This window comes from Arvicola amphibius, chromosome 7, assembly GCF_903992535.2.
Source record: "Arvicola amphibius chromosome 7, mArvAmp1.2, whole genome shotgun sequence".
NCBI classification, from domain to species: domain Eukaryota; kingdom Metazoa; phylum Chordata; class Mammalia; order Rodentia; family Cricetidae; genus Arvicola; species Arvicola amphibius.
The window spans coordinates 103,414,898-103,439,625 of NC_052053.1; the positions used below are offsets into that span (position 1 = coordinate 103,414,898).

Here is a 24,728-nt window from a genome sequence, read left to right on the forward strand (position 1 = left end):
AGCTCTGATAACCAAGAAAAAGGGCCAGGCACATATTACCAATAGTGGAAATGAAAAGTCTGCCCCCCACTTACCCTGTGGCTACTGAATCTGGACATTGATCACCCCGTGGTTACCATCGGAGACTTTTAGGAGATAGACCAACCTCTCAAAATTCACTTGGGGAGGGGAGAAGCAGAAAACATTAACTATCCTGTCACCATTAAGTACTTAAGTAGTAAAGAATAATTGACCCAAACCAAGGTAATAGAAAGTGTGATTAGTTTTATCAGAAGACCCTAATAAATGCAGAAGGAAGATATGTCTCTTTTTTCTTCTTCACACATGTATATAGTGAAATATGATCATAGCCAGCCCCATTCCCATCTTCTAAGTTCTCTTTCACTTCTTCAAACTCTCCTTCTACGTGCACAGCCCCAAATGGCCATCTTTACCAACCCCCTCAAACCATCAAGGCTCAAAGAATGTTTTGGAAGCGGAGGCAAAAAGAACGTAAGAGCTGGAGCACAAGCAGGATGTCTGTGAACTGCTGTCCTCTGTACGTGGCACGGCTGTTGGACACAGGAGCTCACAGCACCTGTGGTTGCCTGCACAAGGCCCGTGTGTTCCTTAAGTCTCCCAGAATGCAGAAGCAGAGGGAAGTCTCCCAAGCCATGTGATGAGGCCAGTACCACTCTGATACCAAACCCTGAAAAGATAGTACAGAAAAGGGATGTAATAGGTGAGCTTTTCACGCTTTACATAAAATATTCCATAAAACTGAATTCACAACATGTAAGAAGAATTACACATGACAGTTGAATGGATACAGTCTTCAGGAAACAACCCCCCCCCCAATCCATCCTATCAGAGAGGTGGCAAAGAAAAGCACACGATCCCATCAGTAGGCATATAAAAGGCATCTGAAAAAAAATTCAACACTTATTTTTGATTAAAAATCCCCAGGAGAGTAGGAATAGGGGTAGTCTTCCTTTTTTTTCATAAGAAACATCTGTAGAAACCGTATGACTAACAGTGACCTGGATCTTTGAGTGAGGAATTTAAAAAAAAAAAGATAAATGATTGCTACATGATTGGTGACCTAAAATACTCTTCAAATGAATTTCAGTTTCTTCATACATGAATAGCAGTTAGCTTGAGTGGATTTTTTAATCATATTTTTTTTTTACCCCCAGATGTACATATATTTATATTAGAGGATTATTTTCTTCTGGTTTACTTTTTATAATTTTATGAGACAGTTGAAGCTGGTCAAGGAAAGCTCAGTGCTTCCCCACCAGTCTGACTGCTAAATCTTAATGGTAGCTAGTAATTTTGTATCTATGGAAACTGGGAGTTGGCAGCATTTTGCCAGGAACTGGGGCACATGTGCTGACTTTTATCTCTCAACTTAATGCTTCTCCCTTCTTATGTTCTCTCAACTCCATCACTCTGCATCTCCCTAGGGACCGCAGAGGGCTTGTAAGGCAAGGTCTCTTTCGAGTCGAATTGTCTACATGTATAAATTATTGTGAAAGCCCAGACAGGTCAGCTACTAGACTGTCGACCAGTGAGTTCACTAAGTATGCAAATCAAGATCCTGTGGACAATATTGCTATAAGACACCTCTTTCTAGTGCTAGACATTCTAGAAGATGGGCTAATTTGAGAAGAATTTTTGTTCTGAAACTCTTGTATGCCTTCCCTCCTCATAACAGAATAACAGATTACCGAAAAAGCATTGCATAATGCAGCTATGAATGCTGCATATGAACTACTTTCTATTATTCATGTGAACTGTACATTTAACATGAAAAATTCAAAAGACATGAAATATTTATGCCATTAAGTCATCACCCTGCTCTATCTTTGAAGCTAGTGATATAGGAACCAGGGAGCATTTTGAGAGGCTTGGTAAAATAGTTTATTCTTTTCCTTTTCTAAAAACAAATAAGAAGAAATGATACTTTTGGATAAATAGCACATGTAATCTCATTGTCGTACCACAATATCAAATTGAATAAGAAGATTATGATTTCACCTTTGATCCAGCCTTTGGCCTGAGAGTTACTTAAGATAAAGTTTTTCATTATCTCTATAGAAATATCCTATTCTATTAACCTTACTTTTATTGTTTTTTTTTCCCAAAAATTGAACTGAGACGATTCCTGGGGTTAGAGGAGTGGCCCCTTCTCTAGCACTCCAGGGGCGTAGACTAGCAAAGAAGCTTGGCTCCAAGTAAGCTCCTGTGTCCTTGGTGATCAGCTGGGTGTGAGGATGGGAAAACACACAGGAGAGGAGTTAGGAGCGTGAAGCCATGGTTAGAGGAGGGAGACACAGGGCCATTGGGAGGCATGGAGGTCCTCTGAGGCTCTTGGTTGAGAGTTCCACTAGCGTCCATGACCATCTTTCTGTTCTCCGCTTCCGTCCAGTCAGAGGGATGGAGATGAACAGGGGGTACAAAGTTGGATTTATCTGAAGTTCAGCTTTGATTGGGTACAAGAGAAAAAAAATCTCAAAAAAGACTATTGATTAGACAAAGGCTATGCCCTTCAAAGATTTGCAAATTTCTTGCTTTATATTCATACCGATCTTCTGTTTATATTGGCGTTTCTCCCCCCACCCCACCCCCCAAAAAAACACCCCTGGACATAGAGTTGAAAGACTGGAAGGCATGGACTGCGAACTTTGTTTCTGAATCAGCTCTGGCAATGGCTATGGCAGTTATGGCTGCAGTGACCGAGTGAAGCTCTGCTCATAGCAAATCCTCCGTTCACCAAAATTTCATCCTGAGTAATTTTGTTTCCGTTCTTAAACTGAGTGTTAATGTAGGATATCAACAATGCTTTGAATTATGCCATGAGGGATACAATACAGCAAAATTCCTGAAGGGAAGATTATCAACTCTGATGGCTAGTCAATGCCTACCAGGTACCCTATGATCATTATTTCTCATTTCACCAAATTTGAAGTTAATATTATTATCTCCACTTTGCTGTTGAAAAGCCTAACACTGAGGCTGACTTCAAGCCTTGTGTTCTCCAGATTGTCCATTGCTGTCTTGTCTTCTGCAGTGGGAATTCGCTGGCAGGCACAGTCACATAACTCTGTTTCCAAGCGTAGGCCTCAGGAGGATGCTCTCTTTCTTGATTGAGTTGTGCTCTTAGAACCAACTAAATTTCCTGATGCTAATTCCACAGGGTGAAGTCGTCTTATTATCTTTCGTACCTGGTATTGCGATGTTGAAAGTGTTGTTCAGACAACCAGTCAATAGTATCTAAAACTTTATCTGTCATAATGTGCAAATTGCTGTCTGGAGGTCTACACTGTTATGTGTTCTAAAGATCATTATCCAAATCTCTGCCCATTGAAACAGTACAGGATTTTCAAAAAGACTTCCAAACTGCTAAGATAATTACAGTGTAAAATGCCCTCTGCCAAGTAGTTATGACACCTTTTTGCCAATAATGAGACAAAAAAATTCTTCCAGAATAAAAATAACATCAAAAAAGTAACCTACTTGCAAAAGCCAATGATTCCTTTAGAGAGGAGACGACGGAAGAAATAGGAGTAATTGTGTCAGCCAGTCTTGTTGGCTGAGAGCAAAATTGTTTACCTAAGCTTTTTCCTTATGGATTGGAATCTTGTGTTGCAGTCCAATAGATTGATTTAACTGCCTCTGTGACTTCCTTTCATTTTTAAGATTAGACAGTCCATGACAAAGAGGTTAATTGCAACCCAATAGAGCTAAACTAATGTTTTATTAAGAAGGAGTTGGCAGCCCGAGCCTTTAGGAGAACAAATGTTCTCATAATGCCATGAACAACTTACAGTGCAAGCATTCTGCTCGTCATACGCGACTGTCTGTTCATATTACCCCGTATCGATCATGGCTAAGTAACATCAGTGGACTGCTGAGCAATCAGTCGCACCAGTTAGGTTTCTGTCGAGGCGAGCTGGGGAAATGCGGTCCCGTGGAGACGGGAGAACTGCTGAGGAGTCTCTTTCTCTGACCTAGACAGTGTGGCTGTCTCTGACTTTTTCAAAGTTTGTCCATAACATGGTGGGTGGAGGGGTGGGGGAGAGAGCAAATCAACTCAACTAGTTAAGAATGGTGGCAATGCCAGAGCACGAAAAGATAGGCGTTAGAAAATTCAACGTGGCATGGTTTATAGTAGTGAAAAATCTAGAAATGTCTAGAGCACATATCAGTGAAGTTTATGCGTTGTCAAGGACAAGCAAGTGCCTCATCTTAGAGGTCCTGGGAGCAGGAACGAGGGAAGCACCCTTGTGGGAAGATGAGAAGGGAAATTTCAGGTTATTGTCCTTCGTGTGGCTTTTGTTTGTTTCCAATGAAGTATGAGGGTAGGCAGTGGGAGTAAGGAGGTATGGAAGTCTTCGGAAAAGTGCTAACATTAGCGCTTTAGAGTCAAGGGCAGCAAGAGTGTCCCACTGGCCAGTGAACTCCGGGTTCTTGCACATCTACACATCTACTAATTTACATATGAAGCAGAACACATCTTTTTTTTTCAAGTTATACATACAGATTTATACTTATGCACACACACATACACATGTATATGTGCACACACGCACATACTCAGGCTTATAAAGCAATGGGGAAATGTCATAAATCTGAAAGAAAGCATAGAAGGGTATATGGCATGGTCTGAAATGATGAAGGGGAAGGGAGAAATGATACAATTACATAACATAAAAAAGTTTTTTAAAAAAGTAAAGCAGCTTAGGTTACAGTGTTCCCAACAATATTCAACAGACACAAAGCACAATGAAAGAGAATCCCAGGTCCTCCACCGTCTGGGGCATGTTGATAGCAAAATCCTAACTGATGACTCTCTGACAATTGCCCGGGACTTTGGTTCCTTTAGGAAGAAAGAATCCCTTGTGAATCTTTGCTTGCTAATCCCCATGCCAGAGCTGACCCATCACCTAGCCCAGCCTTTCCTTCCCAGCTTGTGGTTCCTCAGGATCTTTCTGAAGGTTAGGAGCACTCTCTACCTTCTTCACTCCAGAGTCCTTCCTTAATGTCATGAATAGTATTGACACCCACTGAAAGCTGGGCCCAGTTCCTTTGCTACATTTTAAAATTGTATATAAGGCATTTGATATACTAATCCCTGTAAAACTTTTTCACTCCATGTTTTGTTTTTTCTACAAAAATGAAATTAGTGTTCTTTAAAAATTGTGTTGATCAGGTCATATTTAGTTGTTCACAGATACATTTAAAGAAGGATTTTATAAGTATTTAAATTAGGAACTACTGCTCCCTTATTAAAGAATGCTGCACTATCACTATGTGACAATGGCTCTCATAGTTGTGTTTCTCCTTCTTCACCTCTTGTTCCCTGCATAGTGACAGAAGAGCAAATGCCAGCCTCCTGAATGGCTGTGTTCCTCCTTGACTCATGGGATATATCCCTCCCACATTTCCCTTTTGGTGCCAGATTTTTTCCTAGACAAACATTACCATGTACACAGAATGAAAATGGTTTTCTCTTTTAGCCCCTCTCAGATATACAGAAATTCAACATCATCTTTCTTAGAAATGTAAGCCTTCAGGAAGAAAAAAGAGGAACTGGGAAGTTTCTAGAAATAGCCTTTGCAGCTATAACACATAGCTGATGTAAGATGAGGAGTGATCAGATACACTTCAGTACGTTGATGAGGGGTGACCAAAATAGTCACTGTCACCTGAGAACACCTTATCATTTACACCCACCCTGCTGACTAAGACCCACTGTAATAAGACGTGAATGGGTTCTTGTCTCAAGTAAGATTGGATTAGTCAGCTATTGTCTGTTAATTTACTTACAGCCTTTGCCACCGTGAAAAGATGAACTTCAATAACCCAAAGTAAACCATGCTTACACTGATGTTGCTACTGTCACAGGATGTGTGGACTATGGAGTCTGGATGAGGGCACACCCCTCCTGTAGGTGTATAAAAAAAGCTTCCATAAGGCAATAATCCTTCACGTGGGTCTGAACTGTCGTTAGCCAAACAGTTGGGGAGGGGGAGAGAGCTGTAGGCAAGCATGAGGAGTGTAATATAGAAAAGAGTGGGGCATGACAGTATGTAAAAGAACTCTGGAAGATTTAATTATAGTTTGAATTTGCTCTTCAATTAATTTTCTATTGATTTAGTAAGGCTGGAGAACAGTAAGGTGGCAGAAGATAGATGTAGTGTAAATCCTTGTGGGTAAGAGCTAAAGGACCTTTTCCAAGGGCACAATGTTTACTTGGAAGTCTCCAGGTTGACATGAAGGATTGAAATGGGAAAGCATGGTTGGATTTGTGTTTCAGAATGGATCTTACCCGTGTGTGGATATGTTCTCAGGGGGCTGTCCCCTGACGGCAGTGACACATGCTGCATTGTTTGACAAGTAAGAATGGAAGGAATTCAGTTTGAAAGATTTGTAAGTTATAAACTAGAAGGCTTATGCAGGAGTGTGTGTACATGCTTGTGTGTGTTTGTGGGTCTGTGTGCATGTGTGTGTGTGTGTGTGTGTGTGTGTGTAATAGTGAAAGAAGGGCAGTGGGTGTTAAGTTACTGGTTTGTATGGTTAGAAATGGCACCAGTTAGTTTATCAAGAGTGTATGAAGGATTTAGGATGTGTAACATGGAGAGAGGGTAATAACGAGGTGAGTTTTAGGCCTGCTGGGAGCAGATGTCTGTAGAATGCCTTAGAGGAGGCTGGCCAAAGGCAGAGAGATGCGCAGGTCCAGCACACAGAAGAGAAGTCAAGGTTGGTATAGTGAATTCAAGTTGATTTTGTATGTTATTTCTGGTGTCTTAGTTGCCTCATTGTGAGATTGGAACACTGCATAGAACCTTGGGTTCCAGGTAATGTCCCCGACATGATTTTAAATTCCAGACTAGGGAAAGGCCCATTAATGAAGAAGGAAAAAGGACTTTCTGTCAATGGATGTCAGCTTACTTCTCACGCAATCACTGACCACACAGAAGGAACTGAATTCATGGGAGGCGTTCCAAGTCTGAAGGCTAACAACAACATCCAACATTGCCTGTACCCTGTGATGTGACAGGCATTAGTTTCCTGTAGGCCCAGGGCTCGCTCCTTCAGGGTTTATTGGATCAGTTGAGATTTCATCATGCCTCTGGGTTAATCCCTTTTAACCAGCTGGAGGCTTCACTTTTAAGGAGTTGTTTGGAGACCACTCTGTCAGTGGGTAGCCCTACAGACATGATTGAGTAGCTTTAGAGAGATCTTCAACAGGGTGGAGCTTTAGAGCTAGTTAGAGGACATAGAGTTGAGAGAGGACCACGGGATGGCCGATTTTGCTCTATTTGTTCACATCTCATTGGCGTTTCTTTGAAATAAATGTTGTTCATAATGCCAAGCTGAGGCCCCAGAAGAAAGTTTTGTCCCATTAATTTCACATTCCTCTCTCCCCAAAGCAACTTCTCTTTGAGAAAACATAGTTAGGTTTTTAGATATTCCAAGCTTTTAGATATCATTACAGTTGTTAATGGGAGAAATAACATTTGTTATGCTACAAGGAAGGTGGAACGTGTGATATGAACCATAATAGGTGCAGTTGGAATTGGGTTTTTCCTCCTAGGTGGTTACCTCTCTCTACAACACACATTAGAACTCTTTTCATTAAGGTGGTAGCAGCTGCTCTAACAACCACAATAATGTAGTAAGGTTATGTATTTTTTCTATTAATAAGGAAAAAATTGGTTTGACACAGGAGAAGTACATCTCTTATTCATGTAATAATCCCAAGCAAGTGGCCCTGGCTGGCATCTTTCTCCACAGCGATCCAGTGGCTTTTCCTTCCTCTAAGGGCTTGCTATTTGCATCCAGCTGGTAGAAGGAGTAGGAAGTGTGATACCAACTTGCTTCCGAAATAGGGATACAGATGTGGCATCGTTGTTTCTTCTTAGAGTCCATTAGTGAGAACTAGGGACTTGGAACGCACAGATGCATGGGATGCTGAGAGAGGAGCTGCTGGCTAGGCAGCTGTTTCCCCTTAACAAACCCATACAAATTGAGCAGGACCAATTAATTTTTTTAACCTATTATCTACCATGACTACAGAGACTACGCAGTAGATGTGAGAAAGACCTAAATGTTACAAATATTAGAAAGTGCCAGCTTTTACCCACACTTCAAATATGATGGTGTTTACACAGGAATGAGATGGACACTTTTCAGTTTTCCTGGACAGCCTGTGGTTGCCGTGATCCTCCAGCTATCAGAGAGAATGCTGCACTTTCAATTCTTTGCATATGAATAACCAAAACTCTCTTTTCATCTTTTTAAGGTTGGACAAAATTTGCCCGATTGACACGGGCTTTGACAAACAGCCGAAGTGTTTTACAGCAGCTCACACCAATGAATAAGACAGAGACAGTCCACAAACATTCACGACTAGCTGAAGTAAGTATGAGAATGACTTTGCTTTGCAAGGACATGGCATTGATATGTTTTCCCCCAGATTATTCAGGATAAGTACAATTGCGTAGGTGATAATTTATGTTTTCTTTGTAGAATTGTAGAAATTTGAAACACTCCTTTTCATTCTCTTCAAGTTTTGCATGGGAATGTAGTTCATGCTTTATCGGGTGATGCGTAGAGACTGTCTGATTTAATTGAATAAATAGGACAGAGAATCCACTCGTTCATTTGTGTGTGTGGAAAATATTAATTGAGGGTTTCCATTGTATTTGGATTTCTATAAAATGAAAGGATGTAAAGATGAACAAGAATTGGGTTGTTACTAAGGAGTGAAAGACACAGGACAAGAAACAGATAAAGACTTTAAGGTATTGTAGTATTTACCCAGACTTGAGACTCTAGGGTCAGTTACAAGCATGTACTGGTACTCAGTGGAGTGAATTCAGGAAAAATAGAAGAGTTACGGCTAACGAGATGGCTCAGTAGGCAAAGGAGCCTGCTGCCAAGTCTGATATTCTGAGCTCTATTTCTGGAACCTATATGCTGGAAGCAGAGAACTAACTTCTGCAAATTTCCTTTGGCCTCCACATGTGTGCCATGGTATACACTCCTTCCCAAATGTCTTACACACACACACACACACACACACACACACACACACACACACAGAGAGAGAGAGAGAGAGAGACAGAGAGAGAGACAGAGAGAGAGAGAGACAGAGACAGAGAGAGAGAGAGAGAGAGAGAGAGAGAGAGAGAGAGAGAGAGAGGGAGAGCTACCAAAATTATGCTGAGTTCATAGTGGGAATTTGTAAAATATTTTGAGTTAACTTAGCAAGAAAGAGAAAGACACCATTAAACCCAGGTGTCCACTGTTTTACACTGCCAGAAAAAGGTAAGCCGAGGCACTTCTTAATTAGTTACAAATACCATTCTAATTTAGAGAGGGTGGGGAAATAAAGTCTATTCTTTAAATTTAGAGTTATGTTATGGAGCTTTCCTTAGCTTATAACTAACAGACCCATGACAGTGTCTTTTTTTCTTTTCTAAATAACTTTTGATATCACGGAGAAAGAACATTTCATGGAACAGCCATGCTTAAGCTAAAATAGGACGTGGCTATAGTATTCAGTGATACTGTTTATGCCGTGTGCAGAGGCGAACTGCATCTGGCTTGGGAGCTCAAGCAGCCAGGAGGACCTGCCTTGTCTGAGGGTGCTCCTTAAGGAGAACTGCTTGCTTCCAAGTTTCCTTCTCTTCTGCTTCAAGAGTCCAGTTCCTTCTCAAGCCCAGCCCAAGAGCTCAGCTTGTGTCTGTGAGATGAGGTTTCTTAAGCCTGCTTCCTTCTGCTATCTCCACTTTATTCGTACACCACTGCAAGTGAATTAACACTGGGTGACTTAGCTGTCACTCACTGCCTCATAGAGGAGCGCAATGCAGAGCTCCTGTCCAACTACTTAGGTTGGGAATGGAAAAAGAAGAAGAAGATACTATTGTGAGCTACACACTGTCATCCCCTGGTAAAAGTAAAAATACAGGCTTTACAGAAAATCCACCCAGGCAGTGTCACCATCCTGGGGGCGTGGGGTTTAGGTGTGAATATGCCACACTTTATAAAACCTCCTCAGAAGATTCTAATATGAGCCAGATTTAAAGCACATGGAATTATTCCTTGAGCTCAAACTATAGAAGGTATAGATATAACTGGCAAAGAGAAGCATTTTCCATTTCCCTTCTTCCAGGGAGATTGGAGCTGATGGTGTTTGGAAGGTAAGAGAGAAGCCATAATTATGTGCAGTTCTTTCGGTCTAACACGCCTCCCCAACATGGGGCTTACATTCCTGCTAGGATAAACTGCGACTAAGCGACTTAAAGCCATAGGGGTAAAATATATCTGGGGCACTGAGAAAGTAGGCAAATACGTGAAATATCCTTAAAGTAGTTCTAAGAGCCCCAAGTAGAAAATTGTAAGAGTAGCAAACAACGAAAGGAAATACTGGTAGCATTTTCTGATAGTGAAGATAGCAAGATCTTACATACTCAGTTTCCAGTTATGTAAACTCCATGTATGAGAAAATTTTAGTATATCATTCCAGGCTTCAAAAGGCGTGTGTGTGTGTGTGTGTGTGTGTGTGCACGTGTGTATGTGTATATGTATGTATGAGTGTGCATTATGGAAGATAAGCCTTCAAGCTATATACTAATTCTTATCTTTGTTTACTCATGTATTCAAATGTTTGATGCATTTACTACTTAGACTTCTCCCTCTGTGGGTCTGCTTTTATTTTTCTAGAAGCACTAAATAACTGATTGCATGAGTTGTAAAAGTTCGCTGGAAATGTTACTTAAGAAAGCCCCATTGCCACACTCCTTGACACTTCCATTATGCTAGTGAAATTAATACACGAGGCAGCAGTTTTAGGTGGAATGCTTCCGCTCGCTTCACATTTCCCAGTTTCCTACAGGGCAGTCTCAGTCCTGTGCTTCAGTTGCCACCTTCATCTCCTGCTGGATCATCTGCTTTTCTCCTCTCACTTTAGACCTAACAGCGTAAGTTCAGGATCATATCAACTTGCGCTGATAATTTTCCATTTGTTAAAAAGGCACAGAGCGCTAAACCTGGTATTTAGTGTCTTATCTCACTTACTAAAGGAAGCTTGCACCTGAGAAGAGAGACAAGGCTCTTCCAAAGCTCTGGTTTTAGAGAGACAAGGGAAAAGCAGCCACTACCATCCCTAACACTGCCCTGTTAGCCATCTGAGCACTTGCTGAGCAAGACTGCCAACGGGGTTCAGGGAGGCCATCAGAAGCAAAAGTATATTTTCCAAGGTGCTAAATGTGTGTGTAACAAGTGGTGGTCAGTCACCCACCGAATAACTATGGGGCAGTTGATGAAAGACACGTGGTTCTTATCAGGCTTGCCCGGTGCATGGGCAGGTGCACCTGAGACACTGTGCCGTGGGTCAAGGATGGGCACTGGAGAGCCGAGCGGATGGACTAGTAATCAGATCAGCTTGTGGAGTAGCCGGACTTTCATACGGTCCTTTGAGCAAACACTAGGACAGTTCTGAAGAGGGAGAGGCATCAATAGAGCATGATTGGCTTAAAACCGAGAATTGTTAGACTCAGCCTATGGTTTGACTCATCCCGGTGGGTGTACAGTCATATCTGACTTCAGAGAAGTCCCATCATTCATATGCACTTTTTCTTCCTTCTAGGTTCTTCAGCTGGGGTCAGACATCCTTCCTCAGTACAAACAAGAAGCGCCAAAGACGCCGCCACACATCATTTTACACTACTGTGCTTTTAAAACTACTTGGGATTGGGTGATTTTAATTCTTACCTTCTACACCGCCATCATGGTTCCTTACAACGTTTCCTTTAAAACAAAGCAGAACAATATAGCCTGGCTGGTGCTAGACAGTGTGGTGGACGTTATTTTTCTGGTTGACATCGTTTTAAATTTTCACACGACTTTTGTGGGGCCGGGTGGAGAGGTCATTTCCGACCCAAAGCTCATAAGGATGAACTATCTGAAAACTTGGTTTGTGATCGATCTGCTGTCCTGTTTACCTTATGACATCATCAATGCCTTCGAGAATGTGGATGAGGTAAGTGTTTTGCTTTTGTTTTTGGAGTACTGGAGAGCAAATGTTTTGAAAACAACAGAGTAAAAGGATTCCACAGGTGATAAAATGTCTTTTTTTCAGTGCTCCCGTTTTGTTTACCAAGCTGATATTATTAAGCATGTGCCGTAAATTATAGCTGACTTTCTTAAATTAACTTTTATCCATGTTTCCCCCATGATTTCTGGCTGAAAAAAATGAATTACTAGAAAAATGATTATGGTTGAAAGTTGTGACAGGAGAAAGACAGGAGGAAGAGTGAACTAGAGGAAGAGCAGGAGGAGGAGGAGTGGAGGAGGAGCAGGAAGAGGAAGAGCGGGAAGAGGAGGAAGAGGAGGATCAGGAGGAGGAGGAGCACGAGGAAGAAGAACAGGAGGAGGAGGAACATGAAGACAAACTTGGAGCATTTAGAGTCAAATATAGTTCACAACTTATTTTCCCCAAATTGAATGTTGAATTCTTATTTTGATACTGTACACATAGCTATTACTTTATGGAAAAAATTAATGAACGGTATCATTTCTCTAATTTTAGATTCTGCATCATCAAGCTGTTAAAAGTACATTTATTCTTTTGAAATGATCTTCTGGAGAGAATTAAAAGGCATTAACTTTGAAAATGCCAATTATACGATTAAAGGCAATGAGTAGCAATCCATTTTCCACATGGATTATTACATGAGCATATTACAACTTAAGCTATTTAGAACACAAGCATAAACATTCTAATAAAACCATTAGTCATTTGTGGAGTTGAATGAAGTTGATCTCACAGAAGTAGAGAGTGAATAATGGTACAGAACCCTGGGCTGTTTGGGAAGATGGTGAACTAAGATTTCAAAGTTTCAGCCAATCAGAAGGGTTGAGTTTAAGAGGTCTGTTGTGTCATATGATGGCAAGGTTAAAAATATGCTAGATTCTTTAAAAGTGCTGACTGATTGGGTTGATACAAGAGAATGGGGAGGGGGAGTCTACTAATCAAATATGCATTGCTCTAGCAAGATACCCAGTCAGATTAGTCATAGAGACAAAAGTTTATTCTGTTCATAGTTTTCGATGTTCAAGAACAAGTTCAGCAGCCCCATTTCTTTGATAAGAGTTGGTGGGAGCATGTGGTGGCACATGTGGCCATGCCTTACACCATACATACACACACACACACAAACATACATAATACATACATACATACATATACGGTATAGGCACATCTTACAATCCATTTTAAGGCACACTCCCAGTGGCTCAAGGGCTGTCCCTTAATCCCTATCTCCTAAAAGCCCACAGTACCACCTTGGGAAAGAATCCCCTAAATATGGGTCTCTGGGGGATGGCCAACATCCAAACCATAGCAGGGAGTAACTGTTCTCAACGCAAAATTGATAATGGAGAGAGGCAAGACATGTATTAATTAGATGTATTTAGTTATCCCATAATGTCTGTATAAGTCAGAGCAATATGTACACCTTCAGTGTATACGTTTTTGCTAGTCAAATAAGAAGACAAAACTGTGACTCAATTCATCAAAAAGAACATAAGTAAAGCCATTCCACAATAGTAAAATGTATCTATGAGTACAAGCTTGGTTGTGTCATAATATGCCAAAACAGAACTGTTTTAAAGGATGCTCGACCTCATTCATCCTAAAGACATGGCAGTGTAGCCTACTCTGAGACCCCGTTTTCAGTATAACCCTGAAAGGTCAGAGCTGTATCACAAAATCCAGGCTGGTGAGTACGGTGGCCTAGGAGGTGTGCTGCTCATACCTCCCTTCATGCTAGAGTGGGGCAGCAGCATCCTGGGCCAAGCTCTGTCTGGCCAACCCGGTTGTTCCCACCTTTTCAAGCTCAGAATTCAGAGTCTCTTGAAGCTGGCTACTGCAGAAAGTGGCAAGAGCCAGAACTCAGACCGCTTCCTTTTTAAGTCTTTGTGCAGTCAGCTGCTAGAAGCAGACAGTGCACCACTAAATGCAGTTGTCTGAAGGTGGCTGTTTCGGGAGGCTGCTGCAGTGTCACCCCAAAGCCGCATTTCCCCAAAACTTCTTTTAGCCGGTGACATCATATAGAGGGAGGCCCATCATTAAAAGTGATCGTGAGATGACTTTTATTTTTTTGTTGTCAATTATTTACTTTTGAAATTGTATTTTAACCACGATTTCTTCTTTCCTCCCTGCGAACCCTTCCATACGTCCAAACTTGCTCTCCTTCAAGTCCATGGCCCCTTCCTTCCGCCAGTTGTTATTCCATGCATAGATGTATTTGGATGGCTTTTGTCCCTGGTGCACTCTCTTTCCACGTTGCCTTCTGAACTCTCCTTTGCCAAATCTTCGTTCGCTCTATCATTGGTGCCAGACCTGCGCTGTGTTTTGAAGTTCCACCCCTACTTCCTATCCTCTATCTCTTCTATCCCTCAGGTATTTGTCTTAGTCAAATTTGTGCGCAGATTTCTCTGGTTTGGCACCTGCTCCTTCCAGAAGCTGGAAGGACAAAGCAGCGTGGAGCAAGTCACTGTCACACTTTATACTCAAGGGAGTAGAAAGAGAAATAGCCTCTGTGAAGAAGAGCCAGCAATGCCTTATTGAAAAAGAATGAACTCTAGAGAACATGACTTAAATTGTTTAGGAGATTTATTTACTTGTTGCCCTTTATTTCCACGCCAGTGAGGAACACAGTTATCTGTCTTTCCTCTGGGGTTTCAACTTCAGACTTTATCTTTGGCTTCTCATTCGGGAATCTGAGCTTTTAGTCCCTTTTCATAGCTGGTCCATTGCCATCAGCTTATTCTCATATAGGTAGATCACTGTTTCTGGTCAGTAAGTATTGAGTGCTTATAATTGGGAGAAGACTCTTTGTAGTTGAAGCACCCAGCAGCCTCCTGTGGTTACTTTTCCTTCTCTGTTTTTCCCAAGGGTTGCTCATTTCTATGTCCTTAACAGAAGTGCAAGCATCAAGTTATCTGTCCACTCCTTGTTTACATGTCCCCTTACTATACCAATGCAAGCAAAATTCATTCACCATCATGGATTTAAACAAATGATTCTTCAGTTTCCTATTTGATCAAGAGTTATTGGCTAGCTTCAGTATTCTTTTTTATTGATTTTTATTGAGCTCTACATTTTTCTCTGCTCCCCACCCTGCCTCTCCCCTCCCCTTCAATCCTCTCCCAAGGCCCCCATGCTCCCAATTTACTCAGGAGATCTTGTCTTTTTCTACTTCCTATGTATGTCTCTCTTAAGGTTAGCTGCAGTATCCTTGGCTTGAGGTAATTTTCCTTCAGGCGTTTGGAAGCTACAATGCCATTGCATTTCTACCTTCTAGTGGTTCTATTTAAGATACTCAAAGCCATTGCGGTTTCTGATCCTTTACATGTGATCTGTTTTCTCTCTTTTTAAAAATTTTTCATTGATTTTTATTGAGCTCTACATTTTTCTCTGCTCCCCTACCTGTCTCTCCCCTCCCCTTTCAACCCTCCCCAAGGTCTCCATGCTCCCAATTTACTCAGGAGATCTTGTCTTTTGCTACTTCCCATGTTTCTCTTTGTAGAGGTTTAATGTATCTTCTGGGTCCCAAGGTTTAGAAACTGATGAGGTGCCTTAGCATGGGACCCTTTTCATACATTTTCATAGATATGGACAGAGCGGCCTTCTTCAGTCTCAAAAAGCTTGTTTCATAATCTTTTTTTTTAAAAAGAGAATCTCCTTCCTTTCTCTTTTTCTCCATTTTCTCCCTTCTGAAACACTTTTTGTTTAAATATGTTGAACAAGTCCTGGAATTTTCTTCTTTATTCTCAGCTGCTTTCCAAATCATCATCTCATTGCTGCATTCTGGGAGATTTCTTTATCAGAATTTTATTTATTTTTTATTTTTTTAATTTTTATTTATTTATTTATTTGTTTGTTTGTTTGTTTGTTTTTCGAGACAGGGTTTCCCTGTAGTTTCTAGAGCCTGTCCTGGAACTAGCTCTTGTAGACCAGGCTGGCCTCGAACTCAGAGATCCGCCTGCCTCTGCCTCCTGAGTGCTGGGATTAAAGGCGTGCGCCACCACCGCCCGGCTTTTTTATCAGAATTTTATAACTCTTGTTGGCTATAAGAATGCTGTTTTGCTCGACACTAATGCAGCCAAATTTGCATTTGCATCACTCGTGTGTACTTGGCACATATATTACTATATTTAACGTTCTGTAATTGTATATTATTACATTTAATGTATATTTTATAAAGACTAGATAGATTCTGAGAGTCTTCACACTGTGCCACTGAATTTATTCATATTTACTGTATTCATATTTACTGTGATTAAATGGATTCTGACTTATTTAGAGCATTGTAGTTTCCATTTTACATGCTTTTTGTGCTGCTTCCTTTGTACTTCTTTATACTCTTCTGTGTGGACTGAGGTTTCCCTCAATTCATTGGACCCATTCTAATGCCTTGAGTATATTATGACTGATATACTCTGATCATCTATGACTGTTGCATTTTTACATTAGCATTTGCCTTAAATCCTAAAAGCTTGTGAGAATCTTTGCCCCTCTCCAAAATAACACAAGGACTTTTGTTCTTTTTCTTTAATAATTTAAAGACATACTCATTTTATTATTTTATGTGCATGAGTGTTTTTCTTGCATGTACACACGTACATACACTACTCTGTCTGTGCCTTGTTCCTGCAGAGGTCGGAAGAGGACATCAGATGCTGTGGGCCTGGAGTTGCATATGGTCATGAGCCACTATGTGGCTGCTGGAAATTGAACCTGGGTCCTCTCTGCAAGAGCAATATGTGCTCTTAACTATCGAGCCATCTTTCCAGCCCTTATTCACTTTCTTTAAAATTAATATACTATATTTTGGTTCTTAGCTTTCTCCTCTAATAATGTTACTCTTTTACCTGGTTGTCAATACGGTCTACATGTCTATCTCTTTCCTTGCCTGCACTGTATTTAACACATCTCTGGCCTCCCCCTGGTTCAGCTCTTGAAGATTTGGCTCTTTGTTAACCATTCATTATGTAGAATCCGGCTTCCTCTTTCAGGAAGGTTTTCTGGCATCCCTCTCAAAACTTCCAATTAACACTTTCACATTTCATCTTCACTGTGTGCATGCACGCACATTAATGCAGTTAAAATTATTTTAACTTTATTATTAGTCTTTGGATGATCTGGAATCTTCCGCCTAGTCTAGGGCATGCTTTCCTCCCTGATTTGCCTCCCATTCTCACAAGCTGGTTCCAAGGGGTTAGTGTGAAAAGACATGCATGAGTTCCACTTGAAAAATTCTAAAGACTGAGAGACAATTGTTATTTCATCTGTTGGGGTTTCCTCTGTACAACTTCAGTGTAAATCCTGAGGTGGTGAAGAATATGTCCCCACTGTGTTTCTTCATCGCATGCATGTGCACTGATACCATGAATGGGGAAGCGTTGGCTAAGGTCTCAGTGAATTCTGCAATGACATAAAGACGGGATGGAGCTTAGGCTAGAGGAACCGCACCAGCAAGTGGGAACTGGGGAATAAGAGAGAGTATGAGTTGGAAAATTCTAGTTTAATCCTTTATTCCTGTACGTGTGCAGAATGCCTTTAGGCAGCTTAGTAACACTTGGTTTTCAAGACCCTTGATGCGCTCTCTGAAGATAAATTAGATTTATTAGGAATTTGTGGGCTGGATACGTGATTTTCAAAGAAAACGATGAGGCAGAAAAGACAGAACCCATCACAGAAAGCTTCTGGTCTAAAAATAAGGAAAATGAGCTTTCTAAACATCATAAATGGAGGATAAAAGATATTCTCTCATGAGGCCTAAGAATAGAATCTCTCTCCTCGGCAGCATTCATTTTAACCAGCATCAGGGGTCTAGAACACTTGGTCTGGGTAGCCCAGGAGAGCTAGTGTAAAGTAAAGAAGGATTGGCTTTGCAGACAACACACCGGCCAGTAGCAAGGGGACCACAGCGATGAGATGGTGGTGGGTGATATGACCCACAAAGTAAGCCTGAAAAATGGGCCAGAACGAAGCAAACTTAGGAAAAAGATCACCCATGCACTGAAGCTGAAAGGAAGTTGGATGAATCTATAGTGGCTGAATGGAAGCCGATGAGAGTTTTAATTTTTAGAAAACCCCTATTGAAAACACTGTCTGAGTTGTTCTTTGTTCACAATTATGCTTATCAGACTGCCACACGCAGATTTCATGTTACCGCATACATTTAACATTGTAATTTTACCTCTAGTTATCATAATAAGAATTCAGAATCCAGAAAAGGGTAATGGTGCTTGTAGCTGCTAATGGGTTTTGTCAGACTAGAACTTCTCCATCCCTTTTGCTGCTTCAGGTCTTCTACTGGGAATTGCAATAGTAGACACCATCATTTATACAATTGACATGCTATTATCTTTTAAATTAAAATAGATCATTGAACGTAATGTTTGAGAGGATCAGGATGGGATTGCATTCAGTTTCTTTGGTATTAGTTCTACCGTTAACTCCTGACAGTCACGGCACATGATACTGTGCTGCAGGAGGCTGTTTTTTTATACAAGCGAATATTGTGTGCTGGACGAGTCTCCCTGTGCCTCTTTCATCCTCCCATTAGTCATCTTTATTTTCCTAGTCAGTTTGTTTCCATTTTCATGTCATATGAACATACACGATTTGCATGTGTGTATGATCTAAGAACTACAAATAAGAGAAAACCTACAATATTTGTCTTTATGAGCTGTCTCAATTAACTTAATATGGCTATTACCAATGCCTCTATTTTTTTTTCTGAAGGACATAACTTTGTTCTGCATAGCTGAAACAAGTTATATATACCCCATTTTCTTTATCCATTGCTCTGTTGCTGGACATCCGAACTGATTCTAGAGCTTAACTGCTGCGAATAGTGATAATGGAATGACCGTCTACGTACAAGCTTCTCTGTGATACCTTGAGTTGGAATCCTTTGGGAGTAACCCGGTCACACAGGAGATCCGTTTTTGGTTTTCTGAGGAAACTTCATGTTGATTTCCACAGTGACTGGATGAGTTTCATCTCACCAGCTAAGAAAGTGTTTCCTTTTGTCCACATCCTCACATTTGTTACTTTTATTCTGATGACTGACATTCTGAGTGCTGTTTAAACCTGTTATTTCTCTGATGGCTAATGGGGCTGAGTACTACTGTTTACTGGTTATTTGTACTCTATCTTTTGAGACCTGTTTCATTAGCTGATTTATTGATTATGTGATTTGATTTTTCTTATCTATCATCTATCTATCTATCTATCTATCTATCTATCTATCTATCTATCATCTATCTATCATCTATCTATCTATCTATCTATCTATCTATCTATATGTGTGTGTATATGTATATATGTACATGTATAGTGCTGGTCTCCATTAAGTACTAGGTCTCTTCAGGCTATTAAAACTTTGATTTTCTGGGTAGAAGCTTTTAAATTTTGAGACTCCATTTGTCAATTGTTGGTAGTATTTATGGAGAGACTGAAGCTTTATTAAGAAAATACTTGCATACACCTGAATCCTGAAGTGCTTTGCCTAATTTTTCAAAGCAGTTTTTAAGTTTCAACTCATACATTAAGGTCTTTGCTCTGTCTGAAGTTGATGAGACATAGGGAGGGATCTAACTCCATTCTTCTGCATATGAGGATACAGTTTTCTCAACATCAGTTGTTAAAGAGGCTCTTTTCCTCAGGGTATAGTTTTGACATATTTGCCAAAAATCTTGCGGTTCTCTCTCCTGAAATGAAAAAGAACCAGAAGATCAGGAAGTTTACAGTGAGATTGTGTTTCCTAGTAACATCAGAATGAAGCTACATAGTAATGTCTCATCATTACGACTCCCCAAATGTCAGACAAACAAGAATGATACCAGTGAACATGTTGAACGGGATGAGAAAAGCCCATGACTCCTCAATCCACACAAAGAGCAACAGACAACAGAAGAAAACTGGGATCTGGAGAGGTTCCCCAGGGTAGAGTGCACTAGTTGGCTCTTGAGTGCCAAATGGTCATCCCCGACAATACACATACAAGTAACATTATAAGGTCCCAATAGGTTCCTATAATATACACTACTGTACATATATATGCATATACACACATGTATATATGCATGTACATATATGCATGCATTAACAATGAGTGAATAACGAGGCCATGAATTTTAAGAAGAGTGGCGAAGGATATATGGGAGAGTTTGGTGAGAGAAAAGGAAGGGGAAAAAGTAGTTACATTACAGTCTCAAAAAATCATGTTGTTGGAGCTATGAGGATTTTTATTTGAGTCCTTTGCTGAATTCTATTGATTTATACCCCAAATTTTATTTAAGGACCATTATGATTCTTTTTTCTATGGATGGCTCTGTAGTTTCATTCAAAATTAGAATGGTGGTACTTATAGCATTGTTCTTTTTCCTTAGGAGTGCTTTGGATATTGGGATCTTTTGTGCCTATACATAGATTTTAAGATAGTTTTTTCTTTCTGTTTCTTTGAAAAATGGTTTTGGAACTTTGATGGAGATTTCATAGATTGGTAGATTGACTTAACTTTATTTTATCGGTGATCTAGTTTAGTCTGTTTAGGCTGGTTTTGAATTCCCGATCTCTTGTCTCCAACTCTTAAGTACTCTGATTACAAGCATGTACTGCCATATCTAGCTAGTAATGGTTCTTTATCAGCTTATGTGAGGGTTGGAGACTTGAATGCCAGACCTCATGCGTTGATGCCCAGCACTTTAACTCCTGGGATGTCCCCTAGCCCTTTTTTTGCATAATTTGTATAAATTTTGTATATTTTATCATTAATATCTTATGCACATTTCAATATTTGTATTTGCATATTTCATTTTTGTGAGTAGTAACATAAATGATATTGTGGTTTAAATGTCAAATTTCATGTGCGAATTGTTCATTTACAGAAGTATAATTGACTAATATTAACTTTATTTCCCTTACTTTTTAATTAATATGTCACTTCACCCTTTTCTTGTCTTATTGAATTAGTAGGGATTTCTATTATGATGTTATATAAAAGCAGTGAGAGGGGACACACACACACACACACATATACACAAATGTGTATATAAATACATACATACATACACACACACACTTATATATGTATATTGTTCCTGATCTTAGTGAAAAAACAGTTATCCACTATTAGGTATGGTACTTGTTGTAAGGCTTCTCATTTTTAAATTGAAAACATGTATATATTCTTTTTCTTCCACCCCTAAGACAGGGTTTCTCTGTGTAGACCTAGCTGTTCTGGAACTCGTTCTGTAGACCACGCTGATGTATATATTCTTAGTTTGCTGATTTTGTGTTATATTTTGTCAAACGCATTTTCTAGATTCATTAATGTGACTGTGCAATTTTCCCTCTTTAATATGTTGTTTGGCTTTCAAATGTTGAATCAGCTTTGTAATCTTGGCATAATTCTACTTAGCCCCATGTATAATGTTTTATTCTACATTGCTGGTTTCAATTTTTTAATATTGTTTAGGGTTCTGCATTTATATTCATGAGAGACATTCGTCTATAGTTTTCTTATAATGAATGACTTAAGCTTTGTTGTTAGGGTGATGGTGGTCTCATGACACGCCACGAGTATTCTCTCTGCTTATATCATTTGGAAGTTGTAAAGAATTGGAGCTGTTCCTTACTTGAATGTCTGAGAAAATTCACTGCTGAACTCATTTAGGAATGATTCATTCTCATCTCAAAGATTATTATTCATTAATTTTAATTAATAGATACATTCTAATTTTGAGTTCCTGTTTCTTCTTATATGAGTTTTACAATTTTCTTTCAAAAATTTTTCTCATTTTATTGAAGTTATCAAATTTATTGCTGTAGAGTTATTCATAGCATTCTTTAGGTATATTTAAACTATTTATGAGATTTTTAGTTTTGTCATGTTGTTATCTAATGTGTGTCCTCTCCCTCCCTTCTCCTCTCCCTCCCTTCTCCTCTCCCTCCCTTCTCCTCTCCCTCCCTTCTCCCTTTTCTTTCTTTTCTTCTCCTCCCACTCATAGTTTTTGTTCACTGGGTTAGAGATTTATTCTATTGATCTTTTGAAAAACCAACTGTTTGGCTTTATTAATTTTATTAAATTCTTGTCTTCAAGTACATTGCTTTCCATTCTCATTTAAAAAAATTATTTCTTATTTGTGATTTAATTTTTCTAGGTGAGGTGGCAATTTAGAAAAACTGACTTTAGAATCTTTAATTTGCTGAAGGTTACCCATTTTCCTCTAAACACTGTCTTTATTACACCCCACCAATGGCGTTAGGTTGTCTTTTCATCTTCTTGTATTTCAAAATAGGCTTAATTTCTCCTTCAAATTCTCCTTTGACATAGTTGATATTTACAAGCATGTTATTTAATTTCCCAGTATTTGAGACATTTTCTAGGTACTGCTTGCTGGTTTCACCCTGTTGTCATCCCCATTACTTCATTTATGAGACTTTTAGCAAACATGGGTATTCTAATGATGATTTTATTTTATATTTATATTTTGATGACTAATAATAAATTTGTGGTTTACCTACTTTGATCTTCCTTTTCAGTGAAGAATAAGAAATCATACAAAGTTCTTTAAATATTGAAGGGTTAGGCATTCTGCTGGTTTCTGAAGGAATTAAAGGCAAACCTTATGCTTGCTCAAGGCTGAGAGCCTTTCTAACTGAACATCTTCTATTTTTAATTCCTGCCTAACTGTTATTCAGTTTTTACATAAGTGCTTTTCTGTCAAGGCATTGCAGTTATGTGTCCTTAGATTACAACATTTCTTGCTAATAATGGGAGTAAAGGGTCAGATCACAGATAAGGTAGGGTTCCTTGTATTCACATCTCTGATGAGGCCCATCCCATGCATAATCTTATCCTCACATGCAAGGAATGTTTCATGTTCATTGGCCAGATCTGCCATTCCCTTCCTGCATGTTTAGTGATTGGCTCCCTTGGTGTTTAGATGGGACTTGCAGGTATCGAGTAAAAGATGATCACAAATACCGTCTTTGAATGCAAAAACTCCCAATTTTAGTTTGAGAGAAAAATGATTTTTAAACCATAAATCTTTGTGATGAAGGAGGGATCAGAGTGAAGCCCAAAGGGTAGAAAAGGCTTGGAGGTAAAATTCAGCCTCAGGTTCCAAACTGAAATGTGGTGGCTATGGTCTGAGACTTTAGATTCTATCCTTGTGTGTACTGGTTGGTTAATACACAAATTTAATGAGAGACATTCTTCTTATATTTGAAATTGAACAATGTTTCAGGCTTGCATTATTTTGCATGAGTTTTCCACTGAGACAAAGCAGTCTGTCTGCCGAGGGAATTAGCTCCAAGAGAATAGGAAATAGTAAGTAATGAGGCTCCTTTATTTGATTTTTCTGCTTACATAAGAAGATACTTTTGTCTGTTCTGATCGTCATTCATGACGAATGCTTCCTGTCTTTGAGCTTTGGGGCATGATTCTAAAATAAAGGCAAAGGAAGGCTGAAATACATTGCTATGTGCTTGCTGTGTGTGAAAAATTGTACCTGAGCCATGTGGATGCTTGTGTAGAAGTGGTTCTCATCTTTTTGTGCAGCGCACTTCTCCATCCTTGAGAAATTCTGTTTCTGTGGATCATGTGAGGAACTACCTGCCTCCTTTGAACTGCTTCCCTTAATTGCATGATGTCATTTCTCTCACATAATGCTGATCAATTCACAGGGCTACGTTCATCTCTGCCATTGGTGTCTTCATCTCTACAAAGTTTGGAGCTGGGTGTAGGGGTCCATAACTTTAAACTTAGCTCTCCTGGGAGGCAGAGGTAGAGGTGGAGGCAGAGGCAGGCAGATAGATCTGTGACTTTGAGGCAAGCTTGGTCTACACAGGGAGACCCAGGGCAGTCAGAATCACAGTGAGATCCTGCTTCAAAAACAGAGCAGAACAGATCAAAACAAAACAGAAAGTTTTGTTTGTTAGACATTGTGAAGAGTGAAAAAACCATTTCCCTTTCTGCATGAGATTTTGACTTTGGTCAACTATCTTCTTGTTACACTAGAAATCAATGGAAGAACATTTTATAATCTGTGCTCCTTGGAAGTAAAGTTTATGTTAAAAAGAAGGGTCAGTAATTGTATAAGAACTGCCAGACACTTTCAGTGAACTATGAATACTCAAACGAGGTTGCCAAAGTGTAAAGAGAGTTCATTCAATGATGTAACACTGACATGTCCATGTAAGACTCTGAAACCAGCACCTGGGCTATTGTTACTGCAGGCATTAGGTCTGGTGGGATCTCTTGCCATGAGGCTGTCAAAAGCTCCATGCCCCCAAATTGTGGACATACCTTGCTAACAAGAGAAAGTAGAATTGGCTTTGTTGCTGATCAAAAGTCAGGGAGAACACTACCTTATGAAGCTTTGGCTGTGTCATTAAAAGGAAAACCAAGGACAGAAACTCTTGAGGAAAGCAAACGTAATGCATGGTCAACATTCTGAAGTTGAGACAAGCTGGGGTGATCTGTTAAGACTGGGTAAGGGCAACGGTTGAGAGTTTGTGCTGGTAGCTAAGTGAGGACGATTACTTTGGCCATAAGGATTTTTGACTTTGTGTGTGTTATTTATGCATGGGCTCTTACCAGCAAGATATGTCCAGTTCTGAGATGAGGGTTTTAAAGCAAAGAACTGAA

General features: G+C 39.8%; 1 protein-coding gene across 1 annotated transcript in view; it reads left to right on the forward strand.

Annotated features, from left to right (window-relative positions):
• The window catches only part of Kcnh5 (potassium voltage-gated channel subfamily H member 5), a 286,746-nt gene that overhangs the window by 45,781 nt on the left and 216,237 nt on the right, over nucleotides 1-24,728 (forward strand). The window contains exons 5-6 of the mRNA XM_038337552.1: nucleotides 8,291-8,406; nucleotides 11,642-12,034. Coding sequence (XP_038193480.1) covers nucleotides 8,291-8,406; nucleotides 11,642-12,034 — 509 coding nt within the window. The remainder of the gene's footprint in view (nucleotides 1-8,290; nucleotides 8,407-11,641; nucleotides 12,035-24,728) is intronic.